Source organism: Alligator mississippiensis, chromosome 5 (assembly GCF_030867095.1).
Source record: "Alligator mississippiensis isolate rAllMis1 chromosome 5, rAllMis1, whole genome shotgun sequence".
Classification (NCBI taxonomy): Eukaryota; Metazoa; Chordata; order Crocodylia; family Alligatoridae; genus Alligator; species Alligator mississippiensis.
In genome coordinates this window covers 40,841,309-40,856,743 of record NC_081828.1, presented here as the reverse complement: position 1 = coordinate 40,856,743, position 15,435 = coordinate 40,841,309, and the positions used below count along the sequence as shown (strand labels likewise).

The window sequence follows — 15,435 nt, the reverse complement described above, 5'->3', positions numbered from 1 at the left end:
TGCACTGAACTTCTGTTCTGTTACAGGTTTAAATCAGTTTCTGATTACTTAAATTGGTTTGTGTGTCACTTCTGTCCTTAGCCTAAGTGTCCAGCGAGAGCTCTCAAGATAGAAGCCATTAGCAATGCTGCTGCCTCCCAATGCCACAGGCTGCTGGTCCCCACCTCAAAACTCAGAGGGGCCTATTCCTGGATCTTATGCCTATTCCTGGATGCCTTGAGGCATTAGCCAAGGTGCTTTCTGAGAGGTCTTTGCTGAGGACCCAGCAGGCCTTGCCTGCTGTGCTGGGATACAGGTGTCATCACTGAAAGAAAACAGTGGTCACCTTTGGCTTGCTGCTCTGTAGGAGACATTTTTGGTATTGCCTCTCTGCTCTCACAGACCGACCACATCCAAGGCCTGGGGGTTTGGAATGTACTCAGGAAATATGATGTTGCTCTACCAAGGCTACACTTGGAGACATTTGCAACTCTATTCTCCTCGGTGTGTGAAAATATAAACACAGCTCTGGCAGTTGACCACTTCTCATCCTTCTTACTGTCAGATCAGAAGAGCAAACATCTTCCACATTCATGTAGCCCTTTTCAGAAACCAACTCCTCCCTCATTTGTACCAAGAAGCTGATGAATCATCTCTAGCCACCTCAGAGTTACTGCTGACAATTTGCTACTCTGAGAAGTACAAGAGGACCTCCTCCCCCCGACAACTTCTTCTAGTCCCCCACAGTCATCCCCCCGCTCCTAGGGACTACCTGGCAGTGCTGGCCCTAGCTTCAGAATAACTTTAAACCTATATTTATTTGAGCCGATGCCAGCACCAGCACTGGGATAACAGTGGTAAAAATACTGATTCAAGGTAAGCTGGTATCAACCACGTATAGAGAGAGATCATTGTGAAAACTCTGGGCTATTCTTCTTTCCCTCCCCTGATGCATTCTGAAGCTATGAAAAACATTGTTCAGATCCCTTTATTTTAACATATGCTGGGGTTTGTTTCAGAAGCTGATATGCAGAGAGGCTAGACTTTCAGAGGGGTCTGGGATTACTATGGTCTCAGATTCATATCCCTTGTATTGTTTCCAGATTCACACAAAGCAGACAGAGCTTAACAGTGAGTCAAAATAAAAGGACGGGAAGAAAGGGTTGTTTTTTAGAACTGGGATATATGGTCTGATGTGGTGCCTGAGGGCACCATCACAGCTTGTTTGGGATCTGCTGCATAATCCACGCATAAATAATCTCATTCCAAATATATGACAATAAAATAGTCCCTGTGGGAAGGCTGCCAAGTCATCCCTGAGAAAAAGTATCCACATCTTTTTTGTTGGCTAAGCAGACTGTGAACCAGGGCTACTGCTGTTGTAACCTCAGCTACGTACACCACTCATCCACAGTGTCATGGTGTTGTACGTGTCCCTCTCCTGCTGGGCAGTCCAGAGAGGAGACCCACTTCCTTTTGTTGATCATAAAGGGGGTCCCTCCTGCTTTCAGGCCCTGATGTCAATACAAAATGGGTGCTGCTACATTTATGACAGCTGTTGTATGGCTTCAAAAACACTAAGCAAGAGCACTGTTAAAAGACTCAAGCCCTCAAAATTTAGCAACTGCTAGAATTAAGCATGGCCTTGATTTGGGTCACCTTGATTTAACTTATGGTGCCTATGATTATGATAGTCTTCAATTACAGGGAACAAATCAAGGCTTGGTAGCAAGTGAGGTTGTGGTCAGTAAAAAATCTGCCTCTAGGAAAGGGGTGCAGCAATGTAGGCAGGAGCTTGGAGCCAAGAGAATAGTCTAGTCTTTGTTAAGTGGAAGCCCCAAGATGTGGTCCTTCCATAACCCTAAACTTTCCAGGTGCTGCTGAGTAATGATGTCAAATAAAACATTCACAGGTGATGACTGCTACTGCATCTAATTGGGGTATGCTTCAAAAGCCTGGGAAAGGTTTGGAAAAGGTGTGCAAAAATTATCTGGATTTTAGATCACCTGCCTCAGCAGCCAAATGCCAAAGCCAGTCCCTCAGTTTAGCTTATCATAGCAAAGGTTGGAAGGTGACCCAGCCAGCCTATAATACCTATACTAAATGGGGGTTTCTGAGAGAAGAGGGTTGTTTGGCCGATTAGCCAAAAGGTATGTCTGTACAACAGCAAGTTGACTGCAGCGCATGCTGGCATACCTTTGGTTGGAACCTAGATAGCATCAATTACATTAGTAGTGAAGACATGGCCTGATGCCCAGGCTATCTGTGGGACTAATACTCAGGATGCTGGAAAACCCATGCTTTTGTACCAGCATGGCTATTGTGACCCATGTTAGGGTGAAGTTACATGTTACTCTTAGAGCATGCTAAGTCTCTGGAATATAAAGTGGTGTTAAAGTTAGAACCTGCTGTGAGCAGTCGCATGTTAAGGGTTAATACCATTTCTTGCTTGCACAGCTCCGACTTCCCATCAAAGGTGAGAAGTGGGTGTATTAGGAGCCAAGATACCTGGCCTCTATTTCTGATTTGGGGTTGGGGGGGGGCTGGGAGTGGTGCATCCTGGGATGCTGGAGGACTGCAAATTGCTCATTTTATCTCCGTGGAACAGACTGAAATTACCCTAACACAAGCTAGATAGCACAGCCCAGAGTTAACCCTGTAGTCATGTAACTCTGAGACGCTCAGAGGGCACTTAAGCATATTAAAGCTTTTTAACATGTTTACACTTGTGTTTTAAGCGCCCTTAGTACAGGGCGAGTTCCATGTAACTTCACCTGTTGCTAAATCATGCTAACACAGATTATAATCTCACTCTCATTCTATTATGTAGACACAATCAGAAGGCAGACCTAAGAGTGTTTATCATTTTACAGTTGTCACTGCAAGTATCTAGAGCTAGTCAGAGCTGGAGGAAGGAGCACAACACCGAATTAAAAGGCCTTTGTTAAATGACCGTGAGTGAGTCACTATCCTTCTCTCTCAGTTTCACAGGAATGTGTGTGGATTGATGAGTTGATTTAGTACTTATTTTTCATCTGCTAGAGCCTACTGGGGGACGTGGGGTACGGAGGGAAGCAATTCAAACTACATGACCATCAGCTCCATGGAGGTCACTGGGAAATCCTGGACCCTTTAAGGCTTTTCTGTCTTTCTGTTAAGACCTCTCCTCTCTGGCTGACCCATTGTAGGGACTGCTGCAACCTGGGAGCCTCCATGTGATCACAGCATACCTTTTGGAAAGAGCCAGGCTAGGGCCACCAGCCCAGTTGCCATGAGGATACTCCTCCATAGCAGCCAAGAGCAGAAATTGCATTCGTATATGAATGATGATGTATTACTGGAAAATCCCACATCAACAGTCATTCCCACTCCTTCCCCTAGAGCTTCTAAGCAGGCTTTCACCACTCCCAGATTCCCATTTCACAAAGTCCGCTGCCATCACACGCCTCTCCAACCTATGCTGTTCTCTCTCAGGACTGTTCTTTCCCATCAGCTGGAAAATCAGGCCTGATATGTTCAACACCTTGGCCCTTATTCCCTGGTTTCCTTTTCACTGCATATAAGCAGGTTTATACAGAAGGAAGCAGGCAGGACTCATTTACTTCATTAGAATCCAAGATAACAATATCTAGCAAAGGGAGCCCAATAGTTCACTTCAGCTTTACAGGTGACCCGAAGAGCACTTTATTGGCAGTATTTCCTGTGACGTGTGAACTTCTTCAGTAAAAGGAAACAAGATTCTTTGGGTGAATCTGATATCTTTTATTAGACCAACTTAAATAGTTGGAAAACAATTATTAAGCAAGCTTTCGTATTCAAAAACCCTTCATCAGGCTAAGGAAGTTTCTGTAGTTGGTATGCACTCTTCCTGGATGGAATGAAAAGTAAAGAAGCCAGAGGCTGTGCTGGTATGCATATAAGACAGGTAGTCAGTGAAAATGTAGATTGAGGAGTCAATGGGTGAGAGACAGGCTGGGGAGTGGGGGGGGAGAGAGAGAAGGGGGATGAAAGTGGAGAGATACTTGGGGAATCAGATGTCAGGCAGGTTATAATGTGTCATAAATCCAATGTCTATATTTAGTCCATACCAGCCCAGCCTCTGGCTTCTTTACTTTTCATTCCATCCAGGAAGAGCACACACCAACTGCAGAAACTTCCTTAGCCTGATGAAGGGTTTTTGAACCCGAAAGCTTGCTTAATAATTGTTTTCCAACTATTTAAGTTGGTCTAATAAAAGATATCAGATTCACCCAAAGAACCTTGTCTGCCTATGTCCTTAGACCAACACGGCTACAACCTACACCTCAGTAAAAGGAGAGCACTTCCAGGTATCTGGCTATCCATTTGGCCAAGAGCCTGCCTTCCCTGTTAAGTAGCAGGTCTTTACACGTAGATACACCACAGAACACTTCATTCTTTCAGCATCCAGTTTTGTTTATTGGCCTGTTCCAATCATCTGTGTCTTGTATACTAGCTCAGTGCATTGTTCTTTCATCTGCTAAGCACCGGACACATTTTGGCAAAGCAGGACTCAGCTCCCAACAGCTGTTTAGGGAGTTTTCATTGCACCATGGATCTTTTGGTTATTCCTTCAGTTTCTGTGTATGTGCATGTATGCATGCATGTGTGGGCAAAGGTACTGATATGGCCATATGGATGTGCATGCAAACTTCTGAAGTTGGCAGCATGAAGTGAGTCCAGGGTTGTCAGGAACCATGCTGAGGTTTAGATGCGGGGTATTCATGGTCCAAAACGAGCAGCAGATGAAAGAATTAAATTACTAGTAGCATATATTGCACTTATTTGGCATTCAGTACTATGCAAAATTTCAGCTGCTAGAAGTTTGAGTGCAGGTTAGACCAACATTGGCCTGATGCTTTAGACAGGGCTGACCCTGCCCTGTCCTAGATGATCTCCTAAGGTCTCTTCCAGCTTTATTCCTCTATGATTTTATGTCATAACTGACCCAAAACATGGGAGGAAGGGTAGGTAGTAGGAGCCTGCCAAGGAATTGGCCTAAATTGAAACAGAAGATATTATCTAGGAAATGGAGCTACACAAAGGAAGAGCTTGAAAAATTGAACCCATCAGATCTATAGAGCATTCAAGAGCGCGATGCCCTAGCTCAGGGGTTTTCAACCTTTTTTGATCAGTGTACCCCCGGCGGCTGGATACGGGCGGGGGGGAAGGCTGGCGTGCGGCCATATGTAGTACTTCCCCTGCTTCCTCCCACCCCCCATGTCTGGCCAGGTGGGTGGCGCCTGAATGGCATCATGAGATGCTGCATGGCAGCACTCCATCGCCACCTGCCCACGTGTACCCCCTAGGGCTTTCTCAAGTACCCCTGGGGGTATGCATACCCCCAGTTGACAACCCCTGCCCTAGACAGTGCAGCACATCACTGCATTGTATCCCCCCACTCTTTTTTTTATAAGCCAGCACAGGAAAAAGTAGTCTGGGTGTGTTTAAAAGGTCCCTAACCCAGGCAGACAGGTCATTTGGGGGCCCTCATTAGGTTGCAGAACTTGGCCCTCCTGCAGAATTCTCTAGTCATATTAGTTATCAGTTCTGCAGCCCTCACCCCACCCAGCTCTCTGGTATATACACAAGAAATCCTGGGTTTCTTAAAGTGACCCCTATATTCCTAACTTTTCAGGAGCTGGGGGTGGGGGGGAGGGGGGTGTCAGGCTTTCCTCATGGGTTTCCTCAGAGAACAACAGCAGATGCAGGGGCAGTTTCCAATTATTTGCACTTCCAACAACACTACAGACATGACCTCAAGAAATCATGTTCTGAAATGAAAGGATGAGTCCCCTTACTTCCGTTGACTTGGGTATCTGGCTTAGAGCCATCATATGTGACAAACTACAGTCAGCCTAAGGAAGCAAAAAAAAAGTTGCAGCCCCAGCTAGATCCTACCCCCTGGTTACAGCAAAACTGCATGTGATCAATAGCTCTTTTTCTCCAAAAGTCTGTGATGTAGATCACTCTTCATTCTGGAGTGAAGCCATTCTTCATTTGATATCAGGAAGCACTTTGGAATGGAAAACTGAGCCAAATGTTTGAAGACTGTTTCCAAGTTGGCCGTATGCAAAAAGCAGAATTTTCTGGTGATCCAAGATGCCAGCCTCTATAGCTAGGGACAGAAGTTGCACAGAAACTGGTTTAAGTGAATAGAAACTGGTTTAAACCTGTAACAGAACAGAAGTTGTGTGCACATAACCCAGTTTCAAAATGCCTGAAACTGGTTTAAGATAAACCTGGTTAAATATAGTATTAGACTTAACTGATTTTGGTCAAACCAGTTTATAAAACTTCTGTCCCAGACCCCTTCCTGGTTCAAGTTAAAATCATAGTCCCCCAGTATCCCAGCATGCTTTCCAGCCCTGGGCTGGGCTGGGCTGGGCTGGGCTGAGCTGTCTGCTCCAGCAGAGAAGGGTTGTGGGGAGGGTGTGGGAAAGCAGGGACTGCCCCCTCCTCCCCCCCAGGCAAACTCTGGCTGGGGTCTGGGGCCAGGGAGGGGGGGTTAAACTCCCCTTCCCCCAAGTACAGAGCTGCCCTGCCCTGCTAAAACTTACTGCTGGCTGCGACTGTGGACTACAAGTCCCAGAAGCACTTGGAAGCAGGGAGAAGAAGTGAAACGCAAGCCTGCAGAGTCCTACTGTTGTCATTGTGGACTGCAAATCCCAAAGACCTTGGGAACAGCATGAAGAGGAAGCAAACACAGAGTCTGTGCTGGCTATATGTCAGAGAGCCATGCTCTAGCACCTCCTGGCTTCTGGCCTGAGCTGCTGCAGGCATGTCGCTGCATTTCTCGAAACAAAAGTAAATGTCTGTCCAGTTGTTTTCTTAATCTTTGCAGCTCAGACTAACCTGCAAAGACTGAATCAATTCAGCCTTAGGCTTTTTGACTGTCTGTACTTAGCCTGCGACAGGCCTTTTTTGCATGATCCATCAAGATTGCATGCCGAGGAGAGAATCCTTCAGGTCATGATGCATTTTCCTTTCAGAGATTTCTTGCTTCCACTGAAACCCTTGACATTCAACTCACTGGCCTTGATCTGGATGGATCAAACACCAGAAAACAGGCTTTGCATTCCTCTATCTGCTGTTTTGGTCCTTCAGCATGCCAGATTTAAGAAGCAATGCTGGGAACTGGCTGACACAGGGTCCAGAGCCTAGGATATGACATGGAGCCTTTCCTGAAGAAAGCTGGCATAGGGTGACTGACAGCCTTCATCCTTGGGAACTTTTCATCCATTTTCTTCTGGACAAATGTCCCTCTTGCACTAAAGTTACAATGACAACCAGTGCTGACTGGCATTCCTGGTGGCAGCCTCAGAAGAGGTAGGGATTGACTAGGCCTCAGATGCGTGTCAGCTGGGTCAGAATTGTGCCAACCTAACTCAGAGGGAAAAAGATGTAAAGGAAAACTAACATCCTATCAGGAAACAGCCCACCCAGTGCAACAAGGCATTTAACATGTGACAACTTCCATTTTACTCCCATTGTTGAAAGAAAAGTTGGTTAAAAATATTATTTCATTCTCACAAGGCCCCTGGCTCTTCTCATCATTTATTTGTTCATTTGGGTTTGCAACAAGTGGGAAAGGTTTCTATCCCTAGCTCTAAATTACTATTGAACATTTGCGGATGACACAAAGCTATTTGCGGATGACACAAAGCTACGGGGAGAAGTGGACACGCCGGAGGGCAGGGAACAGCTGCAAGCAGACCTGGACAGGTTGGACAAATGGGCAGAAAACAACAGAATGCAGTTCAACGAGGAGAAATGCAAAGTGCCGCACCTCGGGAGGAAAAATGTCCAGCACACCTACAGCCTAGGGAATGACCTGCTGTGTGGCACAGAAGTGGAAAGGGATCTTGGAGTCCTAGTGGACTCCAAGATGAACATGAGCCGGCAGTGTGACGAAGCCATCAGAAAAGCCAATGGCACTTTATCGTGCATCAGCAGATGCATGACGAATAGATCCAAAGAGGTGATACTTCCCCTCTATCGGGCACTGGTCAGACCGCAGTTGGAGTACTGCGTGCAATTCTGGGCACCGCACTTCAAGAAGGATGCGGATAACCTGGAGAGGGTACAGAGAAGGGCCACCCGTATGGTTAAGGACTTGCAGGCCAAGCCCTATGAGGAGAGACTGGGGCATGTGGACCTCTTCAGCCTCCGCAAGAGAAGGTTGAGAGGCAACCTTGTGGCTGCCTATAAGCTCATCACGGGGGCACAGAAGGAAATTGGTGAGGTTTTATTCACCAAGGCGCCCCCGGGGGTCACAAGAAATAATGGCCACAAGCTAGCAGAGAGCAGGTTTAGATTAGACATTAGGAAGAATTTCTTCACAGTTAGAGTGGCCAAGGTCTGGAATGGGCTCCCAAGGGAGGTGGTGCTCTCCCCTACCCTGGGGGTCTTCAAGAGGAGGTTGGATATGCATCTAGCTGGAGTCATCTAGACCCAGCACTCTTTCCTGCCTATGCAGGAGGTCAGACTCGATGATCTATTGAGGTCCCTTCCGACCCTAACATCTATGAATCTATAGAACTAGATGTCAGAAGCACAGGGTCCACCCCCCGCAAGCCCAGTAATACTTCCCCCAGAAAGTCTAGAGCAGAAGAACATTTCCCATCCCCTCTGCACACTTCTCCAGCAGCATCTCCCTCCACATTGGCATGATTAGATTGGAGCTGGAAGATCTGGACTGCTTTGGGCCTAGGAGTAGATACTATGTGAGGCCCAGTTTTAACTGGGACTAGCAGGAAATCTTCTGTATGCCATGTACCATCTGCTCCTACCCCAGCAACCCCTATTCCAGGAGGATACACATCTGAGCCTTTTTCTTTTTACCCTCTCCACCACTATAGTAAAGAGTAATTTCTTTTCAGTGGGAGGAACTCAACCTGGACCCCTGGCAGGGACCGCCTGGGTTAACTTGTCTGGGTTTCCTGGACTATATCTCCTGCTCACCTGCAAGCTAGCAAGGGCACACTAAGCCCACCATGACCAGTGAAGTATTACTATGCTAAGGGAGACTCAAAAAAATCAACCACTGGCTGAGGGAGAGCCATACCCACTGAAACCCCAATTGGACAGGTTTCAAAAGGAATATCCAAAAGGTCCTTACGGCTCTTCTTCCCCTCCCCCCACCCCCCATCAGAGCCCTAATCACAACTATAGTGACTCTCCTGCAAATACACAGACAGGGGGTGGGGGGGAAATAGAGGAGGGGTACCCTTTTATAGATCATTTCAGTGGCCTCTCCAAAACTGAGATCTTCAGGTCTTCCCCAAAGCTGTGTCCCCCTTACAAAACCCTCTGCATTTTACAGAGTCAGCTAGACCCTCTCATCGCAGTCTACTTAATTCCTCTCAGTTCACTGCAATGGGATGTGGGTGGGTCCCCAAGCTAGCTCAACATGCCTTAGGCCTGACCTTTGCAGAAGTGATGAACAGAAGTAGTTTCCAAGCCCTGTGTGACTTAAAAGCTGAAGGCCCAATGGAAGTTTGTTGGGCTTAAGTCCTTATGTACCTGACAATTTTATAAAGTGGGATTCAGGAGCTTTTGAAAATTTTAGTCCCAAACTAATGAGCAATTTTCAGAGAGTCACTACTCATATGAACCAAAGGCTCTTTCCACTACTCCTCAGTGGGCACATCTATGAGAGACATTTACTCCACACAGTTGACTAATTAACTGCACAATAAACATCTCAGCATCTACATGTGCACCCCTATTAGGATGCACAAAACTAATAAACTCTGCAGCAGGGTAGTACTTGTGTTTACAAAAGTTAGTACAACCACTACCCTTCTGCAGAGTTTTCGTGCACAGCAGGACAAGTATGGATGCTGCCACAGCTGCCTGGGGCATGAGGATGCTTTCAGTGCAGGGGCTGTCTGCCCCATGCTGTGAAGTGAGAAACAAATAGGGAATACGGACTAAGATATATTTGTGTCTACAAAGCCACCAGGACTCTTGCCTTCCTCATCTTGTTTCTTCTCTCCCTCCCCATCTGCTTGCCTCTGGTTTAAGAAACAGACTGACCTAGGCAGCTAAGACTGCATTTTTTTTGCACCACTGTGACCTGAGAGGAGGCTAAAACTAATGTCTTATCTGGGTGGTTTAAAAAAATAGTACAAGTCTAAACTAAAGAAAAGTTCTTCAGGGCTTGAAGCAGCTCATCCATGTAGTAGGCCTCTTTCTCCAATAGAGGAGCTGCTGGTAAGAGTCACCATTAGAAACAGAAGCTTCTTTTCTGTCTTAGCTACCTTGCTCTCCCCCTCTTTTTACCCATACGCCATGTTTTGTCTTCAAAGACATCAGCTCAGGCTCCAACAGCAGTGGCTCCAGTCCATCTCAGTTAGAATTTCTCTTTTCCCCAAAAAAGCTTATTAAAATGCATTTCAAAGGCTGTCAGACACTGTTTTCCTTATAAAATGACTCTGCCATAAACCAGAAGAAGGAATTTGAGCTATGGTTAAACTCAAAGCCTTACTTAAAACTTTATAAATGTTAAAGTTTCAAACTATTTCTCTCTTTTTTTTTTTTAATGCCTCTTTAATAGAAGGTTAAGAGGAACGTTAGAGGCATTTGTTTGCTGTGGGACCAAGTCAGCCAAGGCCTCTGTATTTATTTCTTGAGCTTTGGTATCTCTTTAGTGACAGGATCATGTTAATGCTGTTCATTCTCCACGCCCATTAGCTCACTGAAATTAATACAATATATTCAAGCTGAACAAGGAAAGGCTCTCCCATCCTGCAAAGTTTTCCTGGTTTGCACCAGGACAAAAACCAAAGAACTTTTCAAATTAAAAAAAGCAGAGAGAGAATGACTAGAAGAGCCAGTAACTTGGTAGCGTGGACTCTTGACCAGGATATGAGAACCTGGACAAATCAAGGTGCAAGAGCATGGAAGTCCATGCTCTGAATCAGCCAGCGTAGAAACTTCAGTCTTGGTCTCCAGCCTGACCTCTGGGTGACTGGCTGTTCCACAGATGCAAGCATCTCTCTCTTTGTTTTTTGACACAGAAGAAGCCTTTCTGGTTGAAGCAGTACTTCTATTCCCATAAGGAGCTTCTGTTTCTTGCTATTGACATTCTCCAACAAAATTATTTTCCTAACCACCTGTAATGTGGAGTGCTGATTAGCATAGCAAAACTGGCTAATTAACCACAAAAATGCAAGGAGGAAATGGAGAAAGCTGACTTCTTTCATCAACTCTGCTCAGGGGTCTGGAAAGAAATGGTTGCGGAAGGGGGGGAATTTTTTTTTTTAAAGGCGAAATGACTTAGGAGCACAAGTGCTTTTGAAAGGAAATGGGACATCTGCCCTTAAGTCATTGTTTTAAAAAAATCTCACTTGCCACATTCAAGTTAGCCATCGTTCAGCTAAGGACCAACAAGTCCATCACAGTGCTTCTCTGTAAAAGTGTTTGCTCTCTAGCTTCAGGGAGCAAGCTGAAAAATTCTACCACAAGCACTTCTCAAAGCAAGTGGTGCACTGCAATAGGTTGAAATGAGAGATCAGAAATATGCAAGCATTAAAAAGCTTTGTTAGATTAGCCATATCCAAGCACAGCAATATTTCCTTGGGGGCCCAAATCCTCAGAGGAGCTAAACTAACCCAGCTCCAGGTCCATGCCAGGGAAATAAGCTTGGAAAGATATGGATGGTGGGTCAGGAGCATGTCTGACACCCTGCCCAACACCAGCTGCAGATACACCACATAGTTACCTGCCTCTTGGCCACCTGAAACTGAGCACAGCACTGGGCATGCACCAGAAAGTAGCTACATGACTTTTTTTTTTTTTTTTTTTTTACAAGAATGGGAAGTGAGTGTGTAGGGCATGTTTTCATGGTGGTGCTCCCTACCACTGTCCTATAAACATAGTGGTAGGGAGGCACTTTGACAAAAGAATTGCTTGGTTTGTTTTGGGATCTCCTGCTGTCTTGTTACCAGTGGGTTGTTTTCACATGATCTCCACTGAAGGCATAGGTCCTAGGAAAGGGGAAGTAAGTGCTTCCTTTGCCCACCTATACCCCTCCCCATGTGGCTGAATTTTTGCAGAAGCGACCAGGTACTTTGTACCAACAACTTGAGTGAGTGCTGAGGGGGAGGAAAGGGTCCTGATTCTGGGTCCAGCCATTTGCTCACTGAGGGAAGTCCACTGCCTGGGCACCATGGGGGACTTGCATGAAAAATGTACCAGTGGTCTGGACCAAGAGCAATTTGCTGAAGCAGGAGGAAGCAGGGGAAGAATTGTGGCTTGAAGGGATGCTCCTGTGGCTACCAGCCTCCAAGGCTTCCCTCAGGGTCCTAAACTTTCCTTCACTCAGTTTTGGGCCGAGTCAGGATCCAGCCCCTCAGTTTCAGATGGCACAGATCTCTCAGCCATCTCTCACTGCAGTGTTTTCAAAGAGAGTGAAAACAGCTGGTGATGGTACTTATTCATCAACACATGGGCAAAATACAGTTAGAGTTATAGCAGAACAATCCCTTCCCCTTCTCAGCCTTTCTGCCAATACCCATGTTACAATGCCAAGGACTGCTGCCCACTACTACAGCCTGCACTTCTGACCTGTCCTCTTATAATCACTAGTACACTGATAAATCCACTGCCACAAAGATACAAGCACCAGGCAGGGGGCCAGAGCATTTTCATTCATAGCCCACATCCCAGGAAATGCAGCCTACAGCTGCGGTCTGAAGAGAAACCTGCCTTTCCCATCTGCAACAGAGCATCATACAGACTCCCAGCACCTGCCCTCAAACAACAGTCCTCTGATCACTGGGCTATGATGAATCTTGTTGTGCCCTCATGTCCCAACCCTGCTTCAGTTTCTTAAACCATCTTGCTCCTAAACCAACCATCATTGCTGTTTGCAACCAACCCCCCTTTGTTCTCACCTCTCCAGACATGTGTGTGGTAAGGCTGCTAATCCTTTGCACATTTTGGCGAGTTGTTATTTCCTCAGCTTTGAGCAGACTGTGGGAGGAAGCAGAACCAAGCAACTCCAGCTTTGTCTGTGATGCTGTTTTCCCCCAGCATATATAGAGGCTCTGCTCTGGACCCCAGCCAGCCGCTGGGCCAATCACATCCCACAGGGTAATTCCAGGCTCCAGAGCAGACACAGGACAGCAGCAGACTTTTGAGAATGTAAAGCTGAGCAGTTCTGGCTTTTGTTTTATTTTCTCTAAAAGTAGCCCAAGGTGGTTCATTTGTTTCACTAGGCTGAGATCAAGCCAGAAGAGCCAGAGTATCATTTCTGGAATAAAGATGCACCCATGAGACTATTCCCTCTGTTAAAATACGGAGGTTCAAAACTGAGGTGGCTGGACCTAGTTTGAAATCTTTCACTGAAGTGTTTTTTTTTCAGTGAAAAGTAATTAAAAAAACAAAAACAAAAGAAAAATGTTTGGAAAAAGTAACCCGAGTATCAAAATGCTATTTTTTGTGTCTTTGAAAAGGGCAAATCATCCTCTGGTTTTGCTTGTTTCCAAAAAAAGACCTTATAAAAAAGGAATTGTTTGGACAAAAAAATACTTGAGTTTTTAAAATACTGCAATCAGAAGGAAATACTTCAGTTTTATCAAAATAAAGCTTTTTTCAGGATTTAGTTTCACAGGAAATTTGATTCATTTCTTTGTTTTTCCATTAAAAAATAAATTCAAAAGCACAGATTTTTCTGCAAAACATGAAAACAACCTTGTGCCCAGATCTTGCAGTGACATGCCAGAGACCTCTCAATCATGTTCTTGCCTACAAGTCATTTTCTTTAGGTGACTTTCCCCCGATAGCCCTTGCAGCTCACAAGCTACAGACTGCTGGGTTATTCAGATGAAGTTTACATGCTGGTCAGCACAGTACAAGCTCCTCTAAATCCATCTTATTCATTCCAGCAGGGGCCACCTAGACAAGGGATCTCTCTGGCAAAATAGCAGATTTAGGACCTAGTACACTGCAAAAGAAATAAAGGGTTTGTGATATGGATCTTTGTCCACAAAAGACTGAATCGGGTCCACTGCACCTCCTTATTACACATTAGCATTTTTTAAAGCAGTGCCCAGGACCCTTATGTACATCCAAGAGAGCATTAGGAGGAGAGTTGATCACTGTCCACGTCTTTGCATAAAGTGGAGGTATCACATAGCAGGGGGCTCTTCTACCTTGCAAAGGAAAGCACTGGATAGACTTGTGTTAATCTGAAAGCCATTGAATAGATCATTAAAAGAAAGAAGTGTTACTGCCCATTACTAACATCAGAGAACCTACCAGCTGACTGAGCTGAGGAAAAAGGGGTTTGTGGTTTAAGAGCTGGCATCATGAGACAGATGCACAGTTCATCCTGGCAGTCACTACATGCTTGAGACTATCCAAAGAATGTGCCAATTGGCTAGGCACAAATGCTCAATGTTGAGCATACATGGACCAGTGTGAGGGTTGCTGAGAGTAGTGACTAGGAAGCTGTATAGCCTCATGTCATCCAAACCCAGCCCTGCAAGAAGATCAGAACAGACTTGTTGACTTTTACTGACAGAAACTACATGGTCTCAGTAGATGACTGCTCCAGTTTTCAGTGGAGATAATGTGAAAGAGACAAGGAAACTGAAGGAGCATTTTATCAGATCTGTCATAGCTGGCATGCAATGCTGAGGCAAGGGGCCATAGTGTGTCACAGCAGAACTCAACTGACCCAGTGCTAAACAGGAACTTGAGCACAGAACCGCTCCTCCTGGGTGCTCAGAAAACAGTAGGAAGGCAGGGTCAGAAGCAGGGACAAGCAAGAGATTGATGGACAACAGCAGGGTAGACATGAGGGGATCCCCACCTGAAAATGCTGGACCATTCCAATACGTCCTTTCAGGAAGTAGGTGGGAGGAGCCCCATGTAAATTACCCCCTGGGACTTTGCTCCTTTTGAGGAATACCCTGTTGCAGCTCAGCAGAGGAATAATGACAGGGGAAAGAAGCAGATAAAAGAACACCAAGCCAGGCTTGCAGCCTGATGCAACAGAGGTGCTGAGGACACAGAACTACTTGGCAGAGATGAGTGGGTCTGGGTCCAGTGGGCTATTATACTAGCAACAGCCTGATCCAGGGAGTCAGCAAGCGTTGGTCAAAAGAGAAACAGAAGCAAACATTATTAAAAAAAAAAGACAGAGACATGCGTGGATCTTGAAGGGAGGAGCAGAAATCAGCAGGAAGGAAGAATTTAGCAGAGCGTCCTGAAAGCCAATCTAGGTAAGCATGGCTACAATGAACAAATAAGGACAAAACAGGTAGTGCCGGATTTAGGCATAAGCTACTTAAGCTACATTTTAGGGCCTCTAAATAAGAAATAAAAACCTGACTCAATATCATGTTTTATAATAATCAGTTGGTAAATAAAGGAGATAAAGGAGATACGGGAAAACGACTCTCTAAATATGGACATTTCTGTTCT

At 45.6% G+C, this 15,435-nt stretch overlaps 1 protein-coding gene across 1 annotated transcript in view; it reads right to left on the bottom strand.

The window, feature by feature from the left end:
• Nucleotides 1-13,029, bottom strand: part of RGS5 (regulator of G protein signaling 5) — a 63,138-nt gene extending 50,109 nt beyond the window's left edge. Inside the window, exon 1 of the mRNA XM_006276157.4 lies at nt 12,900-13,029. Coding sequence (XP_006276219.1) covers nt 12,900-12,943 — 44 coding nt within the window. The 5' untranslated portion in view covers nt 12,944-13,029. The remainder of the gene's footprint in view (nt 1-12,899) is intronic.
• Between the last annotated feature and the right edge of the window lie 2,406 nt (nt 13,030-15,435).